The sequence below is a fragment of the Podarcis gaigeae genome (genome assembly GCF_964106915.1).
Source record: "Podarcis gaigeae genome assembly, chromosome: 13".
Lineage (NCBI taxonomy): Eukaryota > Metazoa > Chordata > Lepidosauria > Squamata > Lacertidae > Podarcis > Podarcis gaigeae.
Window position 1 is genome coordinate 34910815 of NC_139689.1, and position 23649 is coordinate 34934463.

General features: G+C 44.0%; 2 protein-coding genes and 1 long non-coding RNA gene across 4 annotated transcripts in view; 1 reads left to right on the top strand and 2 right to left on the bottom strand.

Annotated features, from left to right (window-relative positions):
- Positions 1 to 1057: 1057 nt before the first annotated feature.
- On the bottom strand, positions 1058 to 12727 carry SNF8 (SNF8 subunit of ESCRT-II). Its single transcript, XM_083709899.1, has 8 exons — positions 12607 to 12727; positions 9669 to 9719; positions 8377 to 8515; positions 7657 to 7761; positions 6460 to 6532; positions 5252 to 5393; positions 2584 to 2658; positions 1058 to 2096 (listed from the first exon to the last, which is right to left on the bottom strand). Exons 1-8 carry the CDS (start codon positions 12658 to 12660, stop codon positions 1959 to 1961), a joined length of 777 nt encoding a protein of 258 aa, XP_083566025.1. The 5' UTR covers positions 12661 to 12727; the 3' UTR covers positions 1058 to 1958.
- Positions 12728 to 15503: 2776 nt separating this feature from the next.
- LOC310830350 lies at positions 15504 to 16402 on the top strand. The gene is made up of 2 exons (XR_014557612.1): positions 15504 to 15606; positions 15840 to 16402. It is a non-coding gene; the product is annotated as an uncharacterized lncRNA (long non-coding RNA).
- The window catches only part of GIP (gastric inhibitory polypeptide), a gene marked incomplete at its 3' end in the record, with an annotated part of 28623 nt that continues 21337 nt past the window's right edge, over positions 16364 to 23649 (bottom strand). Inside the window, exons 2-6 of one of the 2 annotated variants that reach the window (XM_083709937.1) lie at positions 23090 to 23179; positions 21854 to 21994; positions 20954 to 21085; positions 19313 to 19405; positions 16364 to 16497 (exon numbers count right to left, since the gene is read on the bottom strand). In XM_083709937.1, coding sequence (XP_083566063.1) covers positions 16488 to 16497; positions 19313 to 19405; positions 20954 to 21085; positions 21854 to 21994; positions 23090 to 23163 — 450 coding nt within the window. In that variant the 5' untranslated portion in view covers positions 23164 to 23179. Of the gene's footprint in view, positions 16498 to 19308; positions 19406 to 20953; positions 21086 to 21853; positions 21995 to 23089; positions 23180 to 23649 lie in introns of those variants that run through there. The other variant, XM_083709938.1, reaches the window with a different exon arrangement.

A 23649-nucleotide genomic window follows, 5' to 3' on the forward strand; every position in this document is an offset into this window, starting at 1 on the left:
GCTTCTGGCAGAACGGGACACCATGATGGAAACCAAAGCACACAGAAACTTCATTTACCTCCCCGCCGCAGCGGTACCTATTTACCTACTTGCACTGGTGTGCTTTCGAACTGCTAGGTTGGCAGCAGCTGGGACAGAGCAACAGGAGCTCACTCTGTCGCAGGGATTCGAACCGCTGACCTTCTGATTGGCAAACCCAAGAGGCTCAGTGGTTTAGACCACAGCACCACCCGCATCCCTTTACTCTACAGGGGGGTACGAATAGTTCAAAGTGCAGCTCTGAAGCAGGAGTAGGTAAAATGGCAGGCTGCACCCGCAGTACTGGCACCTTTTTTTCCTAGAAGAAAAGCACTGGTTAAAAGTTTGGAACTTACTGTAACAACTTCATGGTGAGTACTGGCACCATTTCTTCTTTCAAGAAAAGCACAGTACAGTGTTTAGGAGTGTCGGAGGCCCATGTTCAAATTGCCACTCAGACGTGCAACCCACCCGAGTGACTTGGCCCATCTAGTTTCTCAACCTGACTTTTTACCTTACAAGGCTGTGCTGAGGACACAATGGAGAAAAGCACGATATCTGCTGCTATGATATCCAAGCAGACACCCAAAGCGTCTCATTGGAGGGTTTGACCAGCTGCCTAGAACTGCTGAACTTGAGGTCGAGTCACCCAGGGGGACTGCATAAACATTTCTGCCCAAGTCAGGTCTGTGGTGGATGTTGCTTACCACAATCTATGGCTCAGGATCCCCTCTGCATATGTGAATAGCCGGCAGTTTTCTGTAAGCTGCCTTAAGGTGGTTTTTGTGAAGTTACCGGAGGCAGTTCCTCCTCACTTGCTAAGAAAAGCAGATCCAACCTGTGGAAATGACTCCTTTGCTCTGCTGACTCACATGCTTGATCTAAATGAGCAAGTACACACACGGGTGGTTTTTATACCTGTAACCACAAAGCCTAAGGTGGAATCTTGGCCCTAGATGTTTCTCTGCGTAAGTGGATGAAAGAGGTCTTCAAATGCCCAGTGAGATTTCTAGGTTGTTCACAATAATGACACAGGGAAGACTCTTAAGGCAGTTTCGTGGAATCCACATTACTGCATTTGCAAAGAATAAAAGTGAGTAGATTTCACTATACAAAGCTTCAATCAATTCTCTTCCTGTCCCCATCCTCTTGTCTTCCCGGTTGTGGAGATGACAGAATTTGAAAATACATCTAGAGCTACTAGACTCCAGTAATTCAAATAATTTTAAAGCCCTGTCATCACAGGACTAGAAACTGGCTTTTATTTTGTTTTGGTTGTTTTGTGTTTTTTTTATTAAAGGTTTTCTTGTTTTACAGAAGTATCTGTAAAGTCTCTCGTTTTTTCCATGAAAGACAAACTGAGGACGATTTCAACACTGTAAAGGGGCATGAGAGAATGTACAGAATAGTAAAATTATTTGGTCCCTTTCCCAAAGCCCCGATAAGGAACAGTATAGAATCTTGGCTGTTTCACCATCTAAAGATGGGGTTCTCTCGCCTTATTGTGAGATAAACAAGGAACCCTTACTAGGGAAGGCAACCAGTGTACACAGAGTTAAATCAAGTATACAACAATATAATTACGAAATGGGGAAAAGGAGGGAGAGACGCTTACAATACATACATTGACTCCAATCCTCTCCACTTTCTAAGTCTTCAAGGAGAAAAAACCCCCCACATCCACACCTTTCCAGTCATGAGGACTAATAGCTTGCTAACGAAATAAGTCTCTCCATCGTGCAGAAGCCCCAAAATCTGTGTCAAATATACCTGCTTGGCAGTGTTTGGTAACACAGACGTTTTCTTCTAAAGACGTGGGGCGGGAGGAGAGAGAGAATATCTATAGGCATTCGATGTGACTCAGCTTTATCATGTTAATGCAAAACGTGTCATCCCATTTAAAGGAAAATGTTCAGATAAATCAGTCCCCTGTTCGGCTGTCAAGGCAAAGCTTCCTTCGCTTCCTCTGGTGTGATTTCCTGAGAGTAAAGCTCTGTGAAGAGGGCAGGTAGCCAGTACTGTGGTTCCACTGGAGCTTGTGTATCGAGCCACGCCATGCCCTCTTTTAGCAAGTGATCCTGTAAAAAGCCAGAGATTATTATTTGGAGAGGAGGGCTATCACAAGTGGCTTTGCACTCTCCCCCCAACACAATGCAGGCAGGAGACATACAAAGAACTAAGCCCATCTAGTCCAACAGTTCTCACAGTAGCCAACCAGATGCGGGAACTGAGTGCAACAGGACTCTCCCAGCAGCAGGCTTCGGGAACCCTGAGATTCGTAGGGGAGAAACCCTAAAACATGGGGAGGACTGAGCATGCTCAGTGACGACAGAATGTTGACTTACTGTTGGGGAAGAAACAGAAATCTGCAGGAGGGTTCATGGAATGAATAACTTAGAATCCTCAACAGAGAAGACTCCATGCTGCAACAGTTAGTTTCAAGCAAACGTGTATGATATGCACTTGTGCCTAACCTACACAACTTCTAATGCAATATTTCACTTTCCTAGCTGCCAAGAGGTGGGCGCTCTTGTCTTTTTATAATGTAACTCGTTGTTTACATACCAAAACTTGCTTCGCTCGTTCCGCCTCCCACTTCAAACTCGACTTGATCTCGCTGATGGTCACATACCCCTTTTTCTGAAACGCAGAGTAAAGAAAGGAGGCGATTTCAAAAAAGGTCACTGATCAGAAAAACCCAGCCAACACTAAAAACAACAAGGAGACGTTCAACGCACACCATCTTGTAGGCAAGGACTTAAGACTTCAGGGGTAGAGTACACCTGCAAAATGACCCAGGGTCATGCCTCCGGGATGGGGGGTTGGAAAAGAAGTTTAGGGAGGGCTTCTGACTAGGGAGAAGCAATGTCTGCTAGTCAGGGACTGGAGGAGGAGGAGTTTGAATTTGATATCCTGCTTTATCACTACCCAAAGGAGTCTCAAAGCGGCTAACAATCTCCTTTCTCTGTGAGGTGAGTGAGGCTGAGAGACTTCAGAGAAGTGTGACTGGCCCAAGGTCACCCAGCAGCTGCATGTGGAGGAGCGGGGATGCGAACCCGGTTCCCCAGATTACGAGTCCACTGCTCTTAACCACTACACCACACAGGCTCTGGACTGGACTGAAGGGGATGAGACTGAGGAGGAATGGTGGAGCTCCCCCTGCCCTTCTGTCTCCCAACAGAGGCCTGTGAACTATGGGTGACCATAAGGAAGTCGATGAAACACACACACATACAGTCATAGCTTGGATCCCAAATGCCCTGGAACTTGGACGTTTTGGCTCCCAAACACCGCAAACCCAGAAGTGATTGTTCTGGTTTGTGAACATTCTTTTTGGAACCCGAACGTCTGATGGGGCTTCTGATTGGCTGCAGGAGGGACTTCCGGGTCGGCGCCATCGCCGAATGGCGGGCTCCCTCCGAGCTCCGGAGGGAGCCGGCTTGGCAGGGGCTGGGTCCTACCGCACCGGCGATGCGGGGACCCTTAAAAACCACGGCCAGATTGAGGCCGTGGACATGGAGACTCGGCTGGCACCGTTAGCGCCCTCCCGACTCGTGAAGGAGCCTTTTTAAAGGCTACGGATCGGGTGCCGGGGAGAAGCGTGGTGCTTTGAGTTCTCTGCTATCCCTGCCGAGCGCAGCCGCATGCCATCCGGCGGAGAGCGCTGACTTCTTCTATTGAAAATTCGGCTCTAAAGAAGAACCCGTGAGTAATTGGAATATGGACTAAAAAAAAGGGGGGATAAATTTTTAAAATTCGGAGCGAACGGGGGAGGTGGAAAAAAGGAAGTCAGCCTACCCCTAAATTGTAGAAGAGCCAAAACAAAGGACTGGACAACTAAGATCGAGTGTAACCTTATCTTGCCGAATCAGCAACTTCGCGAGGGAAAATTATAAGATTGAGCTGGAGGAGAAAAGTGGAATTGTTTTAAAAAAAGCAACCCCCCCGGAATCCCTGGAGCGATTCGTGAAACTGCCTGGAGAAAAGTGATGGAGGTTTTGACAGCTGTCAAAGAGCTGTCAAAAAGGAAGATTAAAATAGAGACTTTGTTATGAGGACTTTGCCGGTTATATTTGTTACAAATTGAATACAAACTGTTTTAAATATCGGTCAACAAGCTACTTGGTCTGGTGGATGTGATTCTGGAAGGGAACCTTGTTACTGCAATCCACCTAGAGGAGCCGAGGGACATTGCATGTGTTTTTCACAGGAAATGTGAACAGTTGAATGGAACTTTCAATCTCCTGGGAAACTGCAGGAATGGAACACTATTTTGTCTACAGAGGTCTACACACTACAGGAAACAATGGAACTATTTGTTGGAAAATGAAAGGAACATGATGTAATGCTTTGCTTCATGAATAACAAACCTCTGCAGAGACACTAGAAACTTTTGGAAAAAGAACATTTCTGTGGGAGAACAGAGAAATAAAAAGGAGGAGAATGATTGATAAGAACAAGGAAACAACAAGAACTGGACAGAACTGGGGGAACATTTGGGATATTCAGGTTTGACAAGCTTATGGATACAAAATTGGAGTTTTTACTCCTGGATATAAAAACCTGGATAGAAGAAATGGGCCCTTATTTGATAGACTCCTTCTACGATTGGACATCCGTAATTAAAGACTGGCAAAGAACCGGAGGGACATAGTGTAATGTGGGAACTCCAGGAAGATATTAGAAGTGGAGGGATAGGTGAAACGCAAAGGGGAAAGAGGGGAGGGAAAATTGGAATCCAAAGGCTGTAAAATTATTATTTATATTTATCTTATTTTCATCTGTACTATGTTCGAAAGGGGGAAACCCGTGGAAGGGTATAGATCGATCTTAGGGGATGAGAATTTGGATAAATTGGGTTATTGACGAAGAGTGTAATTTGGGGATAAGAATTTGTTGAATTTAATTGCTTATTTGGAAGATTTGGAACACAAGAGGGGGTAGGGAGGGGAAGTCCTAGTTATTGGCAATAGATTGGATTTAATTTGTTTTGATTTGTTCTAATTTGGAAAACCTTAATAAAAATTATTATTAAAAAAAAAAAATGATTGGCTGCAGGAGGAAACCTGCAATTTAGTTTTTGAATGTTTTGGAAGTCAAAAAGACTTCTGGAACAGATTCTGTTCGACTTCCAAGGTACGACTGTATAGGCAAGGAATTGAAAGCTCAGCACAAGAACTCTTAATCAACCCTTGGAATAACAGCAGAAACTGAGTCGACTTGGCATGGGTACCTCAGCAAGTTGTATCACAACCGTATGGTCCATATTTAGTTCAGCCGGCACAGACTGGATCAGGTAGGTCCCACCAACAGGAAGGATCCCAAAGCCGTTTCCTAGAACTTTCAACTTCTTAATTGCCCGGATGAGGTCATCTCTGAGAAGCCAGGGAAAGAAGAGTCAGGGAAAAGGATGGTCTCAGCGCATCAGAACCTTCAACCATGTCCAACAAGGTGCGTATTATGCTCTGATTCAGTGGAAGCACAGAAAAGCTACAAAACATAGCACTGGGTGCAGAAATGAGTTACCTGAGAAACAGAGTTTTCTTTTCTTTCCTTTCCGAGCACAATTCAAAGTGTTGGTGCTGACCTTTAAAGCCCTAAACGGCCTCAGTCCTGTATACCTAAAGGAATGTCTCCACTCCCATCGTTCTGCCTGGACAATGAGGTCCAGCTCCAAGGGCCTTCTGGCGGTTCCCTCACTGCAAGAAGTGAAGCTACAGGGAACCAGGCAGAGGGCCTTCTCAGTGGTGGCGCCTGCCCTGTGAAACGCCCTTCCATCAGATTTCAAGGAAATAAACATCTGACTTTTAGAAGACATCTAAAGGCAGCCCTTAATCAGGTTTGCACCAACACTTTGAATTGTGCGGAAACGTACTGGGAGCCAATGTAGGTCTTTCAGGACCACTGTGATGTGGTCTCAGCGGCCACTCCCAGTCACCAATCTCACTGCCGCATTCTGGATTCGTTGTAGTTTCCGGGTCACCTTCAAAGGTAGCCCCACGTAGAGCGCATTGCAGTAGTCCAAGCAGGAGATAACCAGAGCATGCACCACTCTGGCAAGACAGTCCATGGGCAGGTAGGGTCTCAGCCTGCGTACCAGATGGAGCTGGTAGACAGCTGCCCTGGACACAGAATTGACCTGCGCCTCCATGGACAGCTGTGAGTCCAAAATGACTCCCAGGCTGCGCACCAGGTCCTTCAGGGGCAGTTACCCCTTTCAGGACCAGGGAGTCCTCCATACCCACCAGCACCCTGTCCCCCAAAAACAGTACTTCTGCACTTGTCAATGTGCACAACTGATTTAATTATTTCTGGTGGGCAGCTCTGCTTCATTACCCTAGACATTGCCAGTGAACCTTTGGCAGCCACAACTAATTATGCAAAGTAACGTAAAACATATTACATCCCCCACTGCAGTGCAGTCTCAAATGCAAGGCTTACTGGCTGACGTCTTGCGCAAATTTTCCTCTCCCCTTGAGCACTTGCTGGTGAAGTTCTTCCAGTGTTATCAGCCCTAGCGGGAACGAGGAAGCAAGAAGCATGTTAACACACAGCCATGTATACAAGGAATTTGAATCCAACCCAATATGTTAGCAGGCTAAGGTTGCAATCCTATACTAAAGTTGACAGAATATGCACAACTTGCAGACTTAACATATAGAATAAGAGAACGAGAAGAACATACGTTTTAAGAAGATTGGAAAAGTTTATTGAATATATGGGAAATAAGTTGTGCACAGCTGAAAACGCCGGCAGCGTTAAGATAAATTCAACAGTGTAAACAAGTTTTGATGGAGGCAATAATGGAATACTGAATGGTATAGTTTTTGTAAAACATGCAGGGATTTATGATATGTAAAATGAACCATGGAAAGAGAAGAATGGAAGTCATTGATATTTTAAGGATGTAAAGTGAGTATTTTAAATTGTAAAACAGAAAATTCAATAAAAATCACACACACACACACACACACACACACACAGAGAGAGAGAGAGAGAGAGTGAGTGTCGTACCTTGGTTTTCGAACAGCATAGTTCTCAAACATTTTGGCTCCCAAACTCTGCAAACCCAGAAGTGACTGTTCCAGTTTGTGAACTATTTTTGGAAGTCGAACATCCAACAGGGCTTCTACGGCTTCCGATTGGCTGCAGGAACTTTCTGCAGCCAATCGGAAGCCGCGCTTTGGTTTATGAATGTTTTGGAAGTCAAACAGACTTCCGGAAAGGATTCCGTTCGACTTCGAAGGTACAACTGTATATATAAAAGGTTGCAATCCTATACACTAGTTTTCCCCAACCTGGCACTTTCCTCGTATTTTGGACTACAATTCCCATCAGCCCCAGCCAGCACAGCCATAGGTCCCTCCCCTGAGTTCAAGGCGGCTTCCTCCATAGTAAGAGTCTTACTCTTACTGACGCATGAAATTCTATGCACAACTACCAAGAAATAAGACCCACTAAACACAGTGGGATTTACGCTCAGAGTTGTGTTAATGTTTTTAGGAGGCTGGACTAGCATGGCCAGGATACATGGTCACAGATACTGGCCACCCATTCGGAGTGGCAGGCAAGCAGGCATTAGAGAGAACTGCAAACACACACACACACACCCCTGCGAAGATTGGAAACTATCCTCACCTCCATTTCTGTGCTTTAGGGCTAGACAGACTTCAATAATCTGAACGCCAAGCTCGTAGTAAAAATCTCCAACACCCAACATTTCTGACCAGAATCCTTTGCCAGCTGCGGAAGAGGGAATGAAATATGGATATGAATATATGAAAGACAAAAAAAACCCGCTGCATTATTATTATTTTAGACTCTCAAGGACCCAATTTTGCAAGTTTAGATTTTTTAAAAATAAAGACAAAGGCAAAGGAACTTCCTAGCCTGGCGAGTGTCAGAATTCAAAGGGGACAAGACCTGCTCTCTGCCTTCCCTATCCATGATTTTTGGAACATTTCATTGGGAGTGGTTTTCCATTTGGCAGGGAGAAGTCGATGGAAAGTTCTTTATGCTCATCCAATTCTCCTTCTTACTGACTGTAAATTTAACTTGCCTCTGAGCAAGGACGGGTTGGGGATAAGGAGATATAGACAGGCCCACAGTCCACTCCTAATAGCAGCATGGCTTGGGAAGGCAGAGTATGGATAAAATGATCCCTCCTCAGAGGTCTTACAACTTACATTATACTGTGATAACTCTTTTTTGATGTGAGAAACAATGCCACTCCTTTTTTTATTTTTAACGGAAACACGGAAGATCGAAGCACCAAAGAAAGACCAGCAGATTCTGCAGAAACCCTTCCTCACCCTGCTTCTCCCCACCCCCTAAATCCCTGCCTCCCCCATTTCTTACAGGCTAGGGGATCAACCCCAATCGTTGCACACATGTCCTGGAACTGGACTCTGAACTGCGGGTTTTTACGGATCTCTTGCTTGTGTTTGCTAGCAAACTCTTCGAGGTTAGTTTTAAATGTATCCAGCTGCTTGGACATCTGTAAACAAAGCCAGAGGATAGAAAAAAAGAAACAGAGTTAAAACGATCTGCTTTGAAAGGCTACTAATTCGAATACACCTTTGAGACCTAGAACAGACTGATGTTTCATAAGGGACAACTCTCTGTCGCCATTACCACAAAGAAACGATTTATGGCAAAGATTTTTTGCTCCAGCGCTGTCCTCTTAATAGGTTGAAGACTAATGCTGGGATTAAGCCAATGGGTTATCCATCTCCGTGTCCCATCCACTGGTGAAAACTTGCTGCATATCATATACCCATCAATAGACATATCACCTATGTGTTTTTCTATTCATTTCCCCAAGCTGTTGGTTCCCCCTGATCAGCGCAACACCCTGTGACAATGGGAACCAATGGGTTGATAACGTGCACCGTGTATAGAAGCCTAGGCTCATACAAGAGCTTTTCAGATTCACACATTTTGCAGTGGCCCTCCTTTTAAAGCTAAGATCAGCTTGGTGTTTCCTCATTATATCTCTGGAGATGTAATGAGGTCGAGGGAACGTTCTTTCATATGTGGTGGACCTGTAAAAGGGTAAAAGTGTATTGGGAAATAATTTATAATGAACTGAAAAAAAAATGTTTAAAAGCACCTTTCCAAAAAAACCAGAGTCCTTTTTGTTGGGAATAATTCAGATGGAAATTCCCAGGTGTCAAAAAAGGTTATTCATATGTACACCACTATGGCGTCCTGTGTTTCGTTAGCCCAAAAATGGAAAATGAGCGAGGTCCCAACCAAAGAAGAATGGCAACTTAAGCAGATGGAATATGTGCAGCTTGTGGATCTAATTTACAGAATAAGAGAACGGAAGAACATTCGTTTAAAAAAGATTGGAAAATGTTTACTGGATATATGGGGGATATTGTGTACTTGAAAACATTGGCAGCATTAAGATAAATTCAACAGTGTAAATAAGTTTTGATGAAAGTAACAATGGAATACTGAATGGTTTAGTTTATATAAAATATGCAGGGATTTTATGCTATGCAAAATGAAACATGGGAAGAGAAGAAGGGAAGTCATTGATATCTAAATGAATATTCTAAACTGTAAAACAGAAAATTTAATAAAAATTATATATAAAAAATAAAATAATAATAAAAAAACACCTTGGTGTTTCCTCATCTCACCTGGACTAACTGGTCTTCAGCCAAAACTGTCCCACGTTCCTTGTATTTGGCCTACAAAGCAAAAAAAAGTGGTGGTAAGATACACAGTGATATATAAGCCATTCCCCCCTCCTGGATGTGCATCTCTGATTCTTAAACATCTTTATGGCAACCACAATGGCTACGTTCTCCTTCCACTGTCAGAGGAAGGATGCCTCTAAATGCCAGTTTCTTGAAACTGTGGCTCAGCAGAGCGCTGTTACGTTCATGTCCTGCTTGCAGGCTTCGCTCGGGCTCTGGTTGGCCAGTGTGAGAGCAGGATACTGGACTAGATGGGGCATTGGCCTGATCCAGCGTACTCATCTTATGCTCTTATGAGAATACCCTGTCCACAGGACTGTTTGGCAAGCACCCAAGACTCGGCTGTCTTAAGTTGTAGCACCAAAGCAGTGCAACTCTCCCTTCTCTTGAAGGCCAGCAAGCTGAAATTCTGCCTGTTCCAGCTTCCTAAGAGCACAATTCAAATGGTTTCTGGGCGCAATTCAAAGTGTTGGTGCTGACCTTTAAAGCCCTGAGCAACCTCGGCCCTGCATATCTGAAGGAACGTCTCCACGCCCATTGTTCAGCCCAGAGACAGAGGTCCAGCTCCGAGGGCCTTCTGGCAGTTCCCTCACTGTGAAAAATGAAGTTACAGGGAACCAAGCAGAGGGCCTTCTTGGGAGTGACGCCTGCCCTCTGGAACGCCCTCCCATCAGATGTCAAGGAAATACAGTAAGTAACTAAGCAGAAGAAATCTGAAGGCAGGCCTGTATAAGGAAGTTTCTAAGGTTTTATTATGTTTTTATATACGTTGGAAGCAGCCCAGAGTGGCTGGGGCAACCCAGCCAGATGGGTGGGGTGTAAAAAATAAAATTATCATTAATTATTATTATTATTGAATACGACGTCCCTATTTTCATCAGAGAAATGCTAGAAGGGATGCTCCATTAGCCTCTACTGGAATCGAAAAATAACTACTGCACAAGTTGTCAAGAGCTTGTGTAGCTTAGCTGCTAAGAGACTGAGCTACGAACCACAAAGTTTCAATCTCCCTGAGGCAAACTACTCTCTCCTAGCCTCAGTCTCCACATCTGCAAAATGGAGGATAATGCTTACCTTATAGGAGCAGAGGGAAAACCTGTGGCCCACCACATGACGTTGGACTACAATTCCCTTCATTGGAGCATTTGCTGGTGCCAATGGGACATGCAGTCCAACAACATCCGGAGGGCCACAAACATGGATTTTTGTTAGAGGGGGCAGGCTTTTGTTAGGGGAGTTGAGGGCAGAACCTCAAATCTGCATTGCTTTTGATTATTTTGTTGGAGGGGCAGCTGCCCCCCTGCATCCCCTCAGCTACGCCCATAGCCAGAAGTCTCCCATCCCTGATTCATTGTTCTCCTGAAGCAGGGACACATAACTTCAGTACATTTTATTTTATTGCTATGGCTAATGGCTGATGCAAATAAAGATTCTTCTTCTCTTCCTGTCTCATCAGACAAAAGTGCGAAAGAGGCAAATTCCAGCAAGGGATTTTAAGAAGTCAGGCAGCCCTAGTTTAGGCGAGAGGTGCAGCAGATCGAGAGAAGCAGCAGCAGCAGCAGCAGCAGCAGTGAATGCCTGGGGTGATCCCTGCCAGCTGCAGGATACAATAATGGGCAATGGGACTGAAGAGAAATGCCTCTGAGCACATGCAAAGTGTGTTTCTCCACCACCACCACCCCTCGTCCAGTCTGGGGTTGAAGCAGGGCTGGATTTAGGTTTGATGAGGCCCTAAGCTACTGAAGGTAATGGGGCCCTTTATATGTCCAGCTGTCCTTTGTCAACAACAAATTGTCACTGTTTTTTGTGTTGAATATATGCTATATGGTAATTTATGGACCTCATAGGTATCTAAAGCCATTTGCACATAACAAAATATGTATTTTATCAAAGTAATTGTTGAACTGAAATACAATTCAGAAGATGTATATTAATAGTGAAATAATTGTTAAGCTCTAACTTAAAATGATTTTTCATGCATAACAAACTTAATAATGCAAACATTTTGGCATGTGGCAATAACAAAAGTTCCTTTAGAAACACAATTTACATCACAGGAGCCTACACAACAACAAACACTGTTGCTGTATGTAGGCTTTATTTTGTTTGTTTTTTTATCTTATATCATGGGTAGGCAAATTAAGGCCCGGGGGCGGGATCCGGCCCAATCGCCTTCTCAATCCGGCCTGCAAACGGCCGGGGAATCAGTGTGTTTTTACATGATTAGAATGTGCCCTTTTATTTAAAATGCATCTCTGGGTTATTTGTGGGGCATAGAAATTTGTTCATTCCCCCCTCTTAGTCCCGCCCCCCACAAGGTCTGAGGGACAGTGGACTGGCCCCCTACATTAAAAGTTTGCTGACTCCTGTCTTATATTTTGGAAATGCACATCCAGGTGTGTGTTTTTCCCCTTTAATTTTTTTTGGGGTCCCCAAGAGAGTGGGGCCCTAAGCTACAGCTTGTTTCGCTTATACAGAATTGTTCCACCTGGCCTTTGGCTCAGAATCTGTTTGATTCCCTCCCCCTTTTTCTTTTTCCTTTCTCCTCCTATGATGAGATTGCTCCCTAATTGTTTTAATGTTGCATCTTAATCTTTAAATTGTATTTTAATCAACTTGTTTTTATTATTGGTTGTTAGCCGTCCTGAGCCCGGTCTTGGCTGGGCAGGGCGGGGTATAAATAAAAAAATATTATTATTATTATTATTATACGTAAGAGCTTACCGGGGAGTGGCAGGAGGCGCAAACTGCAGCCCCTTTCCCTCCTACAAAGGCTGGGCTGGCGGTGGGGGGAAGACAGCAAGCAAGCAAGATGGGAATGAAAGGAAGACCAGCTGGAGGAGGAAGGAGGAGGAGGAGGAAGAAAAAGAAGCCTGACCTCGGCCAGCTTCTTCTTGGCGATGGCGCCGGCCCCGACTCCCCGGCGGTGCATTGCTGCCAGCGAGCGGCGTCCGGGCTCGAGTCTCTTTAGGGAGATGGTGGAAAGGGAGTGGATTTGGGGGGCGGAGGCGGTATTAACAACATTAGAGAAACCTCTACGTCATCAGCGCGCGACAGGAAGGAAGCTTCTTTTGGGTCGGTGCTTCTGCCTTCGCACTAGAGAGCTCAGCCAGGGAGTCCCGTGACTGCTTTTGGAGGGCTGCGGGCGGCGGGGGGGGGACACACGGGTAGGGTTGCCACCTTTATTCTGGGAGAATGCGGGGTGGGGTTTTTTGAGGGGTGGGGGCATTTCCCCCTCCCATCTGGTGCTGAAATGTCCCCAATAATTAGAGACGTAAATTCACAAATGAGAAACAAACTAAAAAAATTCCTTCCAGTAGAACCTTAGAGACCGGCTAAGTTTGTTATTGGTATGAGCTTTCGTGTGCATGCACACTTCTTCAGATACTTCTTCAAATTCTTCAAACGAGAATTCGCATATTTTCAGGGTGGCATAGCGGATGGAGTGCTGGACTTGCAACATTTGAATCATAGGTTTTTTTATAACCCCCCCCCCCAAAAAAGAGGATATTGTATTTCTTTTTTAAAAAAGGGAAATGTTTAATGCATACTTTCTAAGGGTTGTGTATAGATTTTTACATTAGTAGAACTTTCAAAAGTCACTTGCATTAAGATGAATAAGGTTTTAAGATTGGACTATTAACAATATAAGGTTTTATGAACAAGCTAGTACAATGGAACCAAAATGGGGAGTGGAGGGAAGTCAATTGAGTTAAGATTTATTACTGTATTTGAATTGCTATAATTGTATTTTGCTTTGTTTTTCTATTGTTTTTGTTTTTTGAAAAAATTAATAAATTGTTATCAAAAAAGAGAGAGTCATAGGTTCAAATCCCCGCTGAAATGACTTTGAAGCAACCCGTTGGCCCCCTCTGGGATTTGTTATACGCGCATGCATGTACGTGAATTTGTAAATCTTGTCTGTGCTTGGCTACCCAGAGCTACCCATGCACCCATATAAACACGTGCATTTGGGGAGGATCCCAAACTTGGCAATGGGTGAGCACATTTGGGCAGCACTCCTAGCCTCACTTAACCTGGAAAAAAGATACCTGACACCCCGTTCTTATTCTATGCAGCTATGTAACCTCATTTATTATTATTTATTTATTGAATTTATATACTGCCCTATACCCAGAGGACTGGGCGGTTCAAAGAAAAGATCAACATAAAAACCACAATATATATAATCAAAATAAAAACAACAACCCAATAACACCCCCCCAAAAAAAGAACTGCAACATGGGAATCTGATATTAGGTCAGATAAGCTGCATTAAGTATTTAGGTCCAAAATTTCCGTCGTCAGAAATAGCCCTAAAAAGGAAAGGCAGGATAGCCCAGAGTTTGGAGCGCTCCTTAAAAGAATTACTGTAATACGGTAGTGCAATACATGACTTTCTTCTGAAGTCAAGAGTGAAAAGTAATATGTTGACTGGCAAAATTAAATAAACTTAACAGTGCTTTGTTTATTAAAACATTTAACATGTATTTTTGCCTGCCCTCATTCATAAACAGATGAATATATCGCCAGAACATTATTTCAGAAGGGGTATTTAAAAGATGCTGGACAAAGTTATATAATCATTTGCATTGGATAGGACTAAAATAGCAAGATACTCTTTAAACCAGTTCTCTTTCTTTTGAAACTACTGAATATGGGCATTGCAACAGGCTGGGAGGAAGCCCCATTAAATTCAGCAGGACTTGCTTCTGAGTCAGTGAGGTTATTTTGTGCTGTTAATAAGGCCTAAGTCCCACTGAACTCTGCAGGACTGACTTCTAAGTACAGTGGTACCTCGGGTTAAGTTCTTAATTCGTTCCGTAAGTCCGTTCTTAACCTGAAACTGTTCTTAACCTGAAGCACCACTTTAGCTAATGGGGCCTCCTGCTGCCGCCACGCCGCCAGAGCACGATTTCTGTTCTCATCGTGAAGCAAAATTCTTAACCCGAGGTACTATTTCTGGGTTAGCAGAGTCAGTAACCTGAAGCGTCTGTAACCTGAAGCACTCCGGTATGTAACCTGAGGTTCCACTTTAATATACTTAGGCCAGCACTATAAAAGAGGGTTGTGTTTAGATGATTCACTCCCACCTCTTTTCTGGAAACTGAGTTAAATGCGCTATCATATTGCCCTCTAGTGGCACACTGCTATAACAAATGGACTCAACTTGTGTGATGGTGGGGAAGAGCATGGGTAGGCAAACTAAGGCCCAGGGGTCGGATCTGGCCCAGTCGCCTTCTAAATCTGGCCCATGGATGGTCCAGGAATCAGCTTGTTTTTACATGAGTAGAATGTGTCCTTTTATTTAAAATGTATCTCTGTGTTATTTGTGGGGCCTGCCTGGTGTTTTTACATTAGAATGTGTGCTTTTATTTAAAACGCATCTCTGGGTTATTTGTGGGGCATAGGAATTTGTTCATTCCCCCCCCCCCAAAAAAAAATATAGTCTGGCTCCCCACAAGGTCTGAGGGACAGTGTTTGAAAAAGTTTGCTGACCCCTGGTGAAGAGCAATGGTCAGTCTTATCATTAGGCAAAGTGCAGTGGCCCTGCAGAAAAAGGCAGCAAATTGTTGATTCTTGAATTTGTGGTTATTGTGTTGTTAATGACAGGGAGCGAAATATATCCATAGACATGGCATTTTCTGCCTCTAATACCAAAATAACTTGGGTGTTAATGCAGCTTGACTTGTAGGAGGGGAGAGAGACCATTCACCACTACTCAGACAGCAAAATGTACTTCATCAGTTCTTACAACCACTGTGTAACATCATTATGATTTCACCTAAATTGCAGGTGGGCAGAGTGGGGTGAAGGCTGAGAGACAGCAGTCAACCAAAGGCTAGCTGCGAAGTTCCTGAGCTGAGCTAGGAACCAGGTACTGCCAGGCTCATAGGCTCACATTCTTTCCCAATCACAAAAGTATTCCAGTGGTTGTTGCATACCAGATTTGCACTTAACACTAACACACCTTCTCCAGATGTATCAGTTTGGCTGGCAGTGTACTTAGTTTGCCTCTGGGCATATTAAGATGGTGCATGGCTACAGCACACCCATGTGCCCTGTAAGCAAATAAAAATAACAACTATTTGTTGTTGTTGTTTTTTAAAGTGGAAGCGATGGAAATCCAGGACCTGCTGGGGAGGGGGGGAGACCAACTGCTCCTTTGCATGGAAAGCCCACTAAATCTCAACTATCTTCATCAAGCCTTTGTGAACTGCGTTAAGATATACTGGTATTTTATGGAGCCCTTCTACAGCTGAAAAAAAGGTTATGCTTTTTAATAAATATGCAGTCATAGTTATGCTTTAGATTTTAAAACATCCTTTTTACTATTGATGCTGGTGGCAATGTTTCACTGTTGTATAGCAGCTTTTTAAATCTTCAGGTTTTGTATCTTAAAAATAGATCACTATGCCTGAGCAGGAACCAAATTATTGATCTCTCATGACCCCAATGCAGCTGTGTGGGGCTGCCCTGAGAACGGATTCTGAATCACCTCCCTGTTATGCACCATACCAGACTGACAGATTAGCACAACCTGTAACTTCTGTTTCTGATGAGAGCACTTACGAATTCTGTTTGGGGTCTTGTTGTTGTTTTAAAAATTGAATAACACTCTTAACACTCACGTCTGAACTTGATAATAAATTGTTTTATTGCTGCTGTCATAATTACTGTTGACACTCATTAGCCAAAGGTACAAAACAAGGAGAGTACAGAAGTTAGTCCATCTTTTCTCCTCAAGGAAGCTGTGAGCTATTGAAGCCTGGAAAATTAAAGGGGGAAAGATGATGAAATATGTAAAGTTTGCCAAGGAGCCTGGTTTTTTTGGGGGTGTGTGTGTGAAAAATAGAGAAGGGGGGCAACCTTCGGTAAAGCTCTGGGCTGAGCATTCCTCACTCAGCAATGGTATTTTTTTTATTTACTTGGGAAACATATGCCACTTGATTACAATCATTTCTAAGCAGGAATGATTCAAACATACATTCAATGGTATGTGCAGCCTGGTAAAGAGGAGACTGAGAGGCGATATGATTGCCATCTTCAAATATCTAAAGCAGGGGTCAGCAAACTTACCACGCCTCGGGCCGGTGTCTCCAGCGCTGACTGCGTGGCAGGCCGGAGGGTGGGGGAGTGTGTGCCCATATGTGTGTGCACACGCTATTTCTGGAGCACTTCCAAGTCGGAGGAGCACCAGAAATAGCTTGTGCGCATGTGCACGGGCCTCCTCCGACCCGGATGTGCATCGGAAATAACGCTTGTGCATGCGCACAAGCTATTTTCGGTGCTCCTCCGACCCGGAAGTGGGCAGCCGCACAGCACAGCGGTGGTAAGAGCAGGCGGTGGCAACAGGGCTTGCCACAGGCCGGATAAATGAGTCCCTCAGGCCTTACCTGGCCCACGGACCTTAGTTTGGGGACCCCTGTTCTAAAGGGCTGTCTAATGGAGGGTGGCGCAAGCTTGTTTTCTCCTGCTCCAAAGGGCAGGATCCGAACCAACGGCTTCAAGTTACAAGTAAGGAGATTCCGACTAAACACCACAAGAACTTTCTGACAGCAAGAACAGCTTGACAGTGGAACAGACTCCCACGAGAGGTGGTGGACTCACCTGCCTTGGAGGTTTTTAAGCAGAGGTTGGATTATGATCTAGCTGAAGTTCCTGAATTGCAGTGGGGTTGCACTAGACCATGGGTAGGCAAACTAAGGCCTGGGGGCCAGATCTGGCCCAATCACCTTCTCAATCCAGCCCGTGGACGGACCGGGAATCAGCGTGTTTTTACATGAGTAGAATGTGCCCTTTTATTTCAAATGCATCTCTGGGTTATTTGTGGGGCATAGGAATTTGTTCATTCCCCCCCAAAAAAATTATAGTCCGGCCCCCCACAAGGTCTGAGGGACAGTGGACCGGCCCCCTGCTGAAAAAGTTTGCTAACCCCTGCACTAGATGGCCCTTGGGGGTCGCTCCCAACTTTATAGTCTTATGATCCATCTTGTGTGCTTTTGTCTATAATGACTGGCAGTGACTTGTCAGAGTTTCAGGAAGGGATCCTTCCTCCTAGCCCTACCTGGAGATACTGGGGATTTGATCGTGGGACCGTCTGCATACTCCCACCGCTGAGCTATGGCCTTTGTAAGCAGTGTATGAGAAACTCAATGCAATGGGGGGGGATAGTTAAAGCTATAGAATCAGAATTCAGTTATAATGCCTGCTGAAGTTCAAGAGGGATGGGGTTGTCTGTTTGTCCTTACCTGGAAGGGAGCTCCATAAAACTGATCCCACAATACTGAACTCAACAGCTCCTACTAAATACTGTACAAGATGTGCATCTGAGCCATGGGGGAATATTTTGCAAGCTTTATATACTGCTTAATCCCCCAAACCCACAAAGCACCTCTCTAAGCAGCATACACAAAAGAACATAAAATATTCCAAGATAATAGCGGTGGAAACAGACACTGCAAACAAGTCAGCACAATAAAAAGACCCAAATATAGATTAAAATTCACAGTTTTACAAACAAGAACACATGCTAAAATGACGTGTCTGGGGAGGTGTGCCTAAAGGGAAATGGTTTCAGCTTCAGAAACTACAACGAAGGCATGGGGAATTGCAGCACATAACTAAAAGGTTGATTTCTCACAAGTGTCAATCAAACATTTGTAAAACATTTGTAAAAATGCCAGTTCTGTAGACTGAAGTGGCCAAGCGGGCATATATGGGGTAAGAAAACTGGTCCAAAGCTGTAGCAATGTTTATTTACTAATCATAACACTGCCATCTCTTACCCAAAAGAACCTGAATTCCCACAGGCATCTGGTTGGCCACTGTGAGAACAGAATGCTGGGCTGGATCATGTTTCCTGTTTAGGGAAGCTTTTAATGTTTAATAGACTATTGTATTTTAATATTCTGTTGGAAGCCGCCTAGAGTGGCTGGGGTATAAATAAATTAATAATAATAATAATAATAATAATAATAATAATTACAGTGGTACCTCTGGTTAAGTACTTAATTCGTTCCAGAGGTCCGTACTTAACCTGAAACTGTTCTTAACCTGAAGTACCACTTTAGCTAATGGGGCCTCCCGCTGCTGCCGCGCCGCTGGAGCATGATTTCTGTTCTCATCCCGAAGCAAAGTTCTTAACCTGAAGCACTATTTCTGGGTTAGCGGAGTCTGTAACCTGAAGCGTATGTAACCTGAAGCATATGTAACCCGAGGTACCACTGTATTATGATCCAGCAAGCTTTTCTTACGTAATTATATAAATGAAACCATTTTTATAGCTCCCAAATTTCCCTTGGATCAAGCTTCTGTGGCTACTTCGTATTCACTGTTAACATTTGCCACCCACTGGTTCTGTACTAGCAGTCAACAGCAGATAAGGAGCAGCAATCAGTATTCGGGAGTTTCTGGCATATAGCCATCAACACCGGACCTTGCAGATGACCTGCTGCTTCTTTGGCACCCATAACACACTGTTGCCCAAACCACCACGTGGGTTGTCTGTGGAGTCCCAACTCTTCGTTGCCTTTGGAAGGAAACAGGAAGAGAGGGAAAGGGAGAGGAAGCGATTCACTCACATTGGCCTGCAGAGGTCAGCAGAAATCAGCCATGCCAGATGTTCTTGCCTCCGGACATCCTTCCAGTCATCTGAACCATTTGGCAGAGCCAGGCTAGAAGAAAGAGACTGTGAAGTAGACATTTGCTGCCATAGGGATCCCAGAGATTGAGATGGCGGGGGGCGGGGAGCAAAGTTGCAAAGGAGTCCTAGTTGGTGGGGAGGGGGCGTTGGAGGAAAATCCCAGGTGCCCAGTTGCCTAGGCAACTAAAAATTTGATGCTGGTAGCTAGGAATTGGAAACAGCTTTCTTAATGCAGTCCTTGTAATAGCCCTCCATAGGAATTTCATGCCTGACAGCAATTCCCATCTATATATAATGCAGAAGGCGTGTTGGAATGAGAAAAAGTTGGGTAGACATAAGCAGGTTGGCATCAGTCTGCAGGCGCCATTTTCTAAAATGGCCACGAGACATTTTCCCGAAGCAGCTGTTTATAGTCATACAATTTCTGTCCAAAGATATTTTAAAAAACACCAGGGGTACCTACAACTCCACATAAACTAAGCATTATGTAGAAAATATTTGTTGGCAGGAATGTTCTCCTTGCATATTTTGCTGGAATTTTAAGATTGTTTTGCTTCTGAGCTCTTCGGTTTTATATCTACCCTGGCTTTGTAAATGCTGCTATTTTACAGTTTTATTGTAATGTAGCAGCTTATTGTATACCACGTTGAGATTCTTGAATGAAAGGTGATATAAAAATATTTTAATCCGTTTTTTGCTTTGGCCATTTCTTTTTTTAAAAAATGGGAAGGTATCTTATTTTTATTATATCAAAGTAAAGGCTAACAGTTTCCATCTGATCTCAAAATTACTTTATTACAATATCTAAAAGGCGAGGTAGTACTGGTGCAGTTTTTAAAAGTTATGAACAAGACTGTCAATTTTTATTTTTCTACCAGTTTCTTTCCCCCCCCAGTGTTAAATTCAGTTGTTCACATTTATACTTTTAAAAAAATCCTCATGATGTTGTACATTTTAGTGCATATTTCTCATAGTAAACATATTTTTGAAAGCAGTTTTGACTAATAGATGCATTTTTTCAAGCAATTTCCCCAATATAATGCATTTTTGCATGTTACTTTTACCAATACATGCATTTTTATGAACAGTTACCACTAATATGTTTTTGCACACATTGGTTTGTTGCATTGCAAAATTCAGAGAATTACACATTTCAGTGGGTAGCTGCTTCTGTTATTGTATTGGTTTGATAAGTGCAAATTAGAGGGTTTCTCATTCAACTTCAGTCAAAATCAAATTTCTCTGGCACCCCTAGTTACAACTGATCATTATTTTATTATGTATAGCAAATGTTTGCAAACATCACTTTTTCAACAGATTTTAGATTGACTGAACTATAATCATACCTGGCTTTTAACACCTGAGGTGTATATTTTTAGGACCAACTTATAACTTATTTTTGTAAGTTGTTTTAATGTTATAATCCACCTTGGGACCTTAGGGTGAAGGGTGGGTAAACAGTAGTAGCAATATAATATGGAGGAGGAAAAGGAGATTATGATTTACTTTGCAGCTGAAATACTTATTCTCTGCTGAAATAGGATCTTCTTTTGCAGACCAAACAAGTTGTTGAGCTCACCTCTGTTTCCCCATATTTTGCAGAATGCATTTGATGAAGTCCATTGCCTCCTGAGATCCAGCTTCAATGCCTTGATTCCTTGTATCTAATGCTGTGGGTTCAGTATCTCTCCTGGATGGGTCAATTCTGTTACTGGGGGAACATACACAAAAGCCATCTCCCTGGGAATCTGGGATCCTGAGGAGTACTATAATGCTTCAGCTCTGTTAAGACCATTTCATCTGCCCCCTGTTTCTCCCCCCGCGGGTTGCGCTGTGGGTTAAACCACAGAGCCTAGGACTTGCCGATCAGAAGGTCGGCGGTTTGAATCCCCGCGACAGGGTGAGCTCCCCTTGCTCTGTTCCTGCTCCTGCCAACCTAGCAGTTCGAAAGCACGTCAAGTGCAAGTAGATAAATAGGTACCGCTCCAGCGGGAAGGTGGACGGCGTTTCTGTGCGCTGCTCTGGTTCGCCAGAAGCGGCTTAGTCATGCTGGCCACATGACCCGGAAGCTGTACGCCGGCGCCCTCGGCCAACCCCAGAGTCGGTCACGACTGGACCTAACGGTCAGGGGTCCCTTTACCTTTACCTTTTGTGCCAACAAAGGTGGTCAGAAGTGCCCCGACTACCTAGGTATAACTTAAGAGCAAATAAAAAGCCTGATAAAGGGGGGAAAGGGTATTTAAGTCAGGCTTCCTCAACCTCAACCAAAGTGATCAGCCCCATTGGACTTATGGTACTTTAAAACTGGTCCATGTTTGAGAATGCTAGCCCATGGAGCGGAACAAGGCAAGATCCTGGACCAGAAAGAAGTGTTCCCTTCTCGTCTGCATTCCTCCCTTCCTACTCAGCCTTCCAAACATCAGTTTGACCCAGTGCTTTCCCTAAAATCCTGGATGAACCCCCTGTGCAATAGACTTACTCAATCATGGTCTCTCTCCTGTTCAAGAGCCACTCCACAAAGTTCTTCTTCATCATGCTGTCCAAAGTTCGACTGTAATCGCTTGCTAATGTCCCCTCTGAATACCGTCTCTGCAGAAACCTGGAATTCTTTGTGTTTTCTCTAAGAGCAAAACAGAAACACATAGGGAAAATCCTCATCTCTCGTTTCAAACAGCACTCTAGCTAAAGGATGGGGAACTCCTTTCGGCTCATGGGACAGATCCCATTGTGGATAACTCTCTGCGGACGATGTGTGAAAGGGGACGGTTGAAATTTGCTGCCAAATGCAAGCCGCACAGCTAATTGGCAGCAAGCTGCACTGCTTTTGGAGACCTCAGATTCTATCAGGAGCATTGATCCGAAAGTCCCGGGTGGATTTGACTCTGGTAGCGTTGCTTGCATTTGTCATCAAATGTAAATGGCACCAATTGCAAGCCACAGGTGCAAAGGAACAACCAATAAGGCTCTATAAGGTTCCTGATTGCGCCTTTGCAACTGCAGCTTAATCTGTGGCTGGTTGGAAATTAGGACAAATTAGGAATATTGGTGGGCCTAATTTAGTCTGTGGACCGGAAGCTGATTTAGCATAAGAAAACACTTTAGTTTAGCAAGATGCTCAGTTCAGATACAGTGGTACCTCGTGTTACATATGCTTCAGGTTACAGATGCTTCAGGCTACAGACTCCCCTAACCCAGAAATAGTACATCGGGTTAAGAACTTTGTTTCAGGATGAGAACAGAAATTGTGCTCTGGCAGCGGGAAGCCCCATTAGCTAAAGTGGTGCTTCAGGTTAAGAACAGTTTCAGGTTAAGAACAGACCTCTGGAACGAATTACAGTGATACCTCTGGTTACGTACTTAATTCGTTCCGCAGGTCTGTTCTTAACCTGAAGCACCACTTTAGCTAATGGGGCCTCATCCTGTTCTCATCCTGAAGCAAAGTTCTTAACCCGATGTACTATTTCTGGGTTAGCGGAGTCTGTAACCTGAAGCGTATGTAACTTGAAGCATATGTAACCTGAAGTGTATGTAACCTGAAGCGTATGTGTATGTAAGTTCTTAACCCGAGGTACCACTGTACATGTTTCTCCTCATCCTTGGGAGAACCACGGATAGTTAAATTTCAATCCACACATTTAGCCTAAAAAGTGCCAATCAGGTCAGTTCAGAACTCACAAGGACTGACTTCCTCAGGTATCCCTGTTCATACACTTACCTTGAGTCATTTTCTTCCATCAGCACAAAGCTGACAGAGACCAAAAGGAGGAAGAGAACTTTGAAGGACTTCATGTTTGAAGCTTGAGTTCTGTAATTTAAAAACAGTACATGGTGTGTCAGATGGGACGGGGAGAGGGGAGGGATACCTCTGAACTGGCACTGAAAGGATTTATTTGATGGCTGTGCTTTAGTGATTTGGGGGGGGGGGTATCAAATGTTAGTCATACTCAGACACACTGATTTCAGTGTATCTGCTCCGAGTATGACTAATTTTGAGGCCACTTGCGGATGAGCACCCCTCCTGATTTGTTTGCAGGGATATTAGACGAAGTGGCTATTTAAAGAGCAATCATTCTGATGTGTTTGTGGGGAGATTAGATGATGTTGCTATCCTACAAGTTCCACTGCATTTCCCCATCACTTTACTTTCAGCAGAAAATCTGAACTTTCGGAGGAATTGCGTTTGTTGCACAAGAACTCCCAGTCAATTATAGTGGTGCGATCTGGATTGTGATTCAATCCCACCCCGAAATAATGGCAGCCTACAAAAGTTATCAC

Excerpts from the sequence above, each read along its gene's own strand:
- SNF8 (XM_083709899.1), bottom strand. The coding sequence starts at position 12,660 with ATGCACCGCCGGGGAGTCGGGGCCGGCGCCATCGCCAAGAAGAAGCTG. Across the intron at positions 8,516-9,668 it reads CTGAAGACCAGTTAGTCCAG|ATGTCCAAGCAGCTGGATAC; the intron begins GTGAGATGAGGA and ends CTTTGTTTACAG. Across the intron at positions 5,394-6,459 it reads TTTGCGCAAGACGTCAGCCA|AGATGACCTCATCCGGGCAA; the intron begins GTAAGCCTTGCA and ends CTGGCTTCTCAG.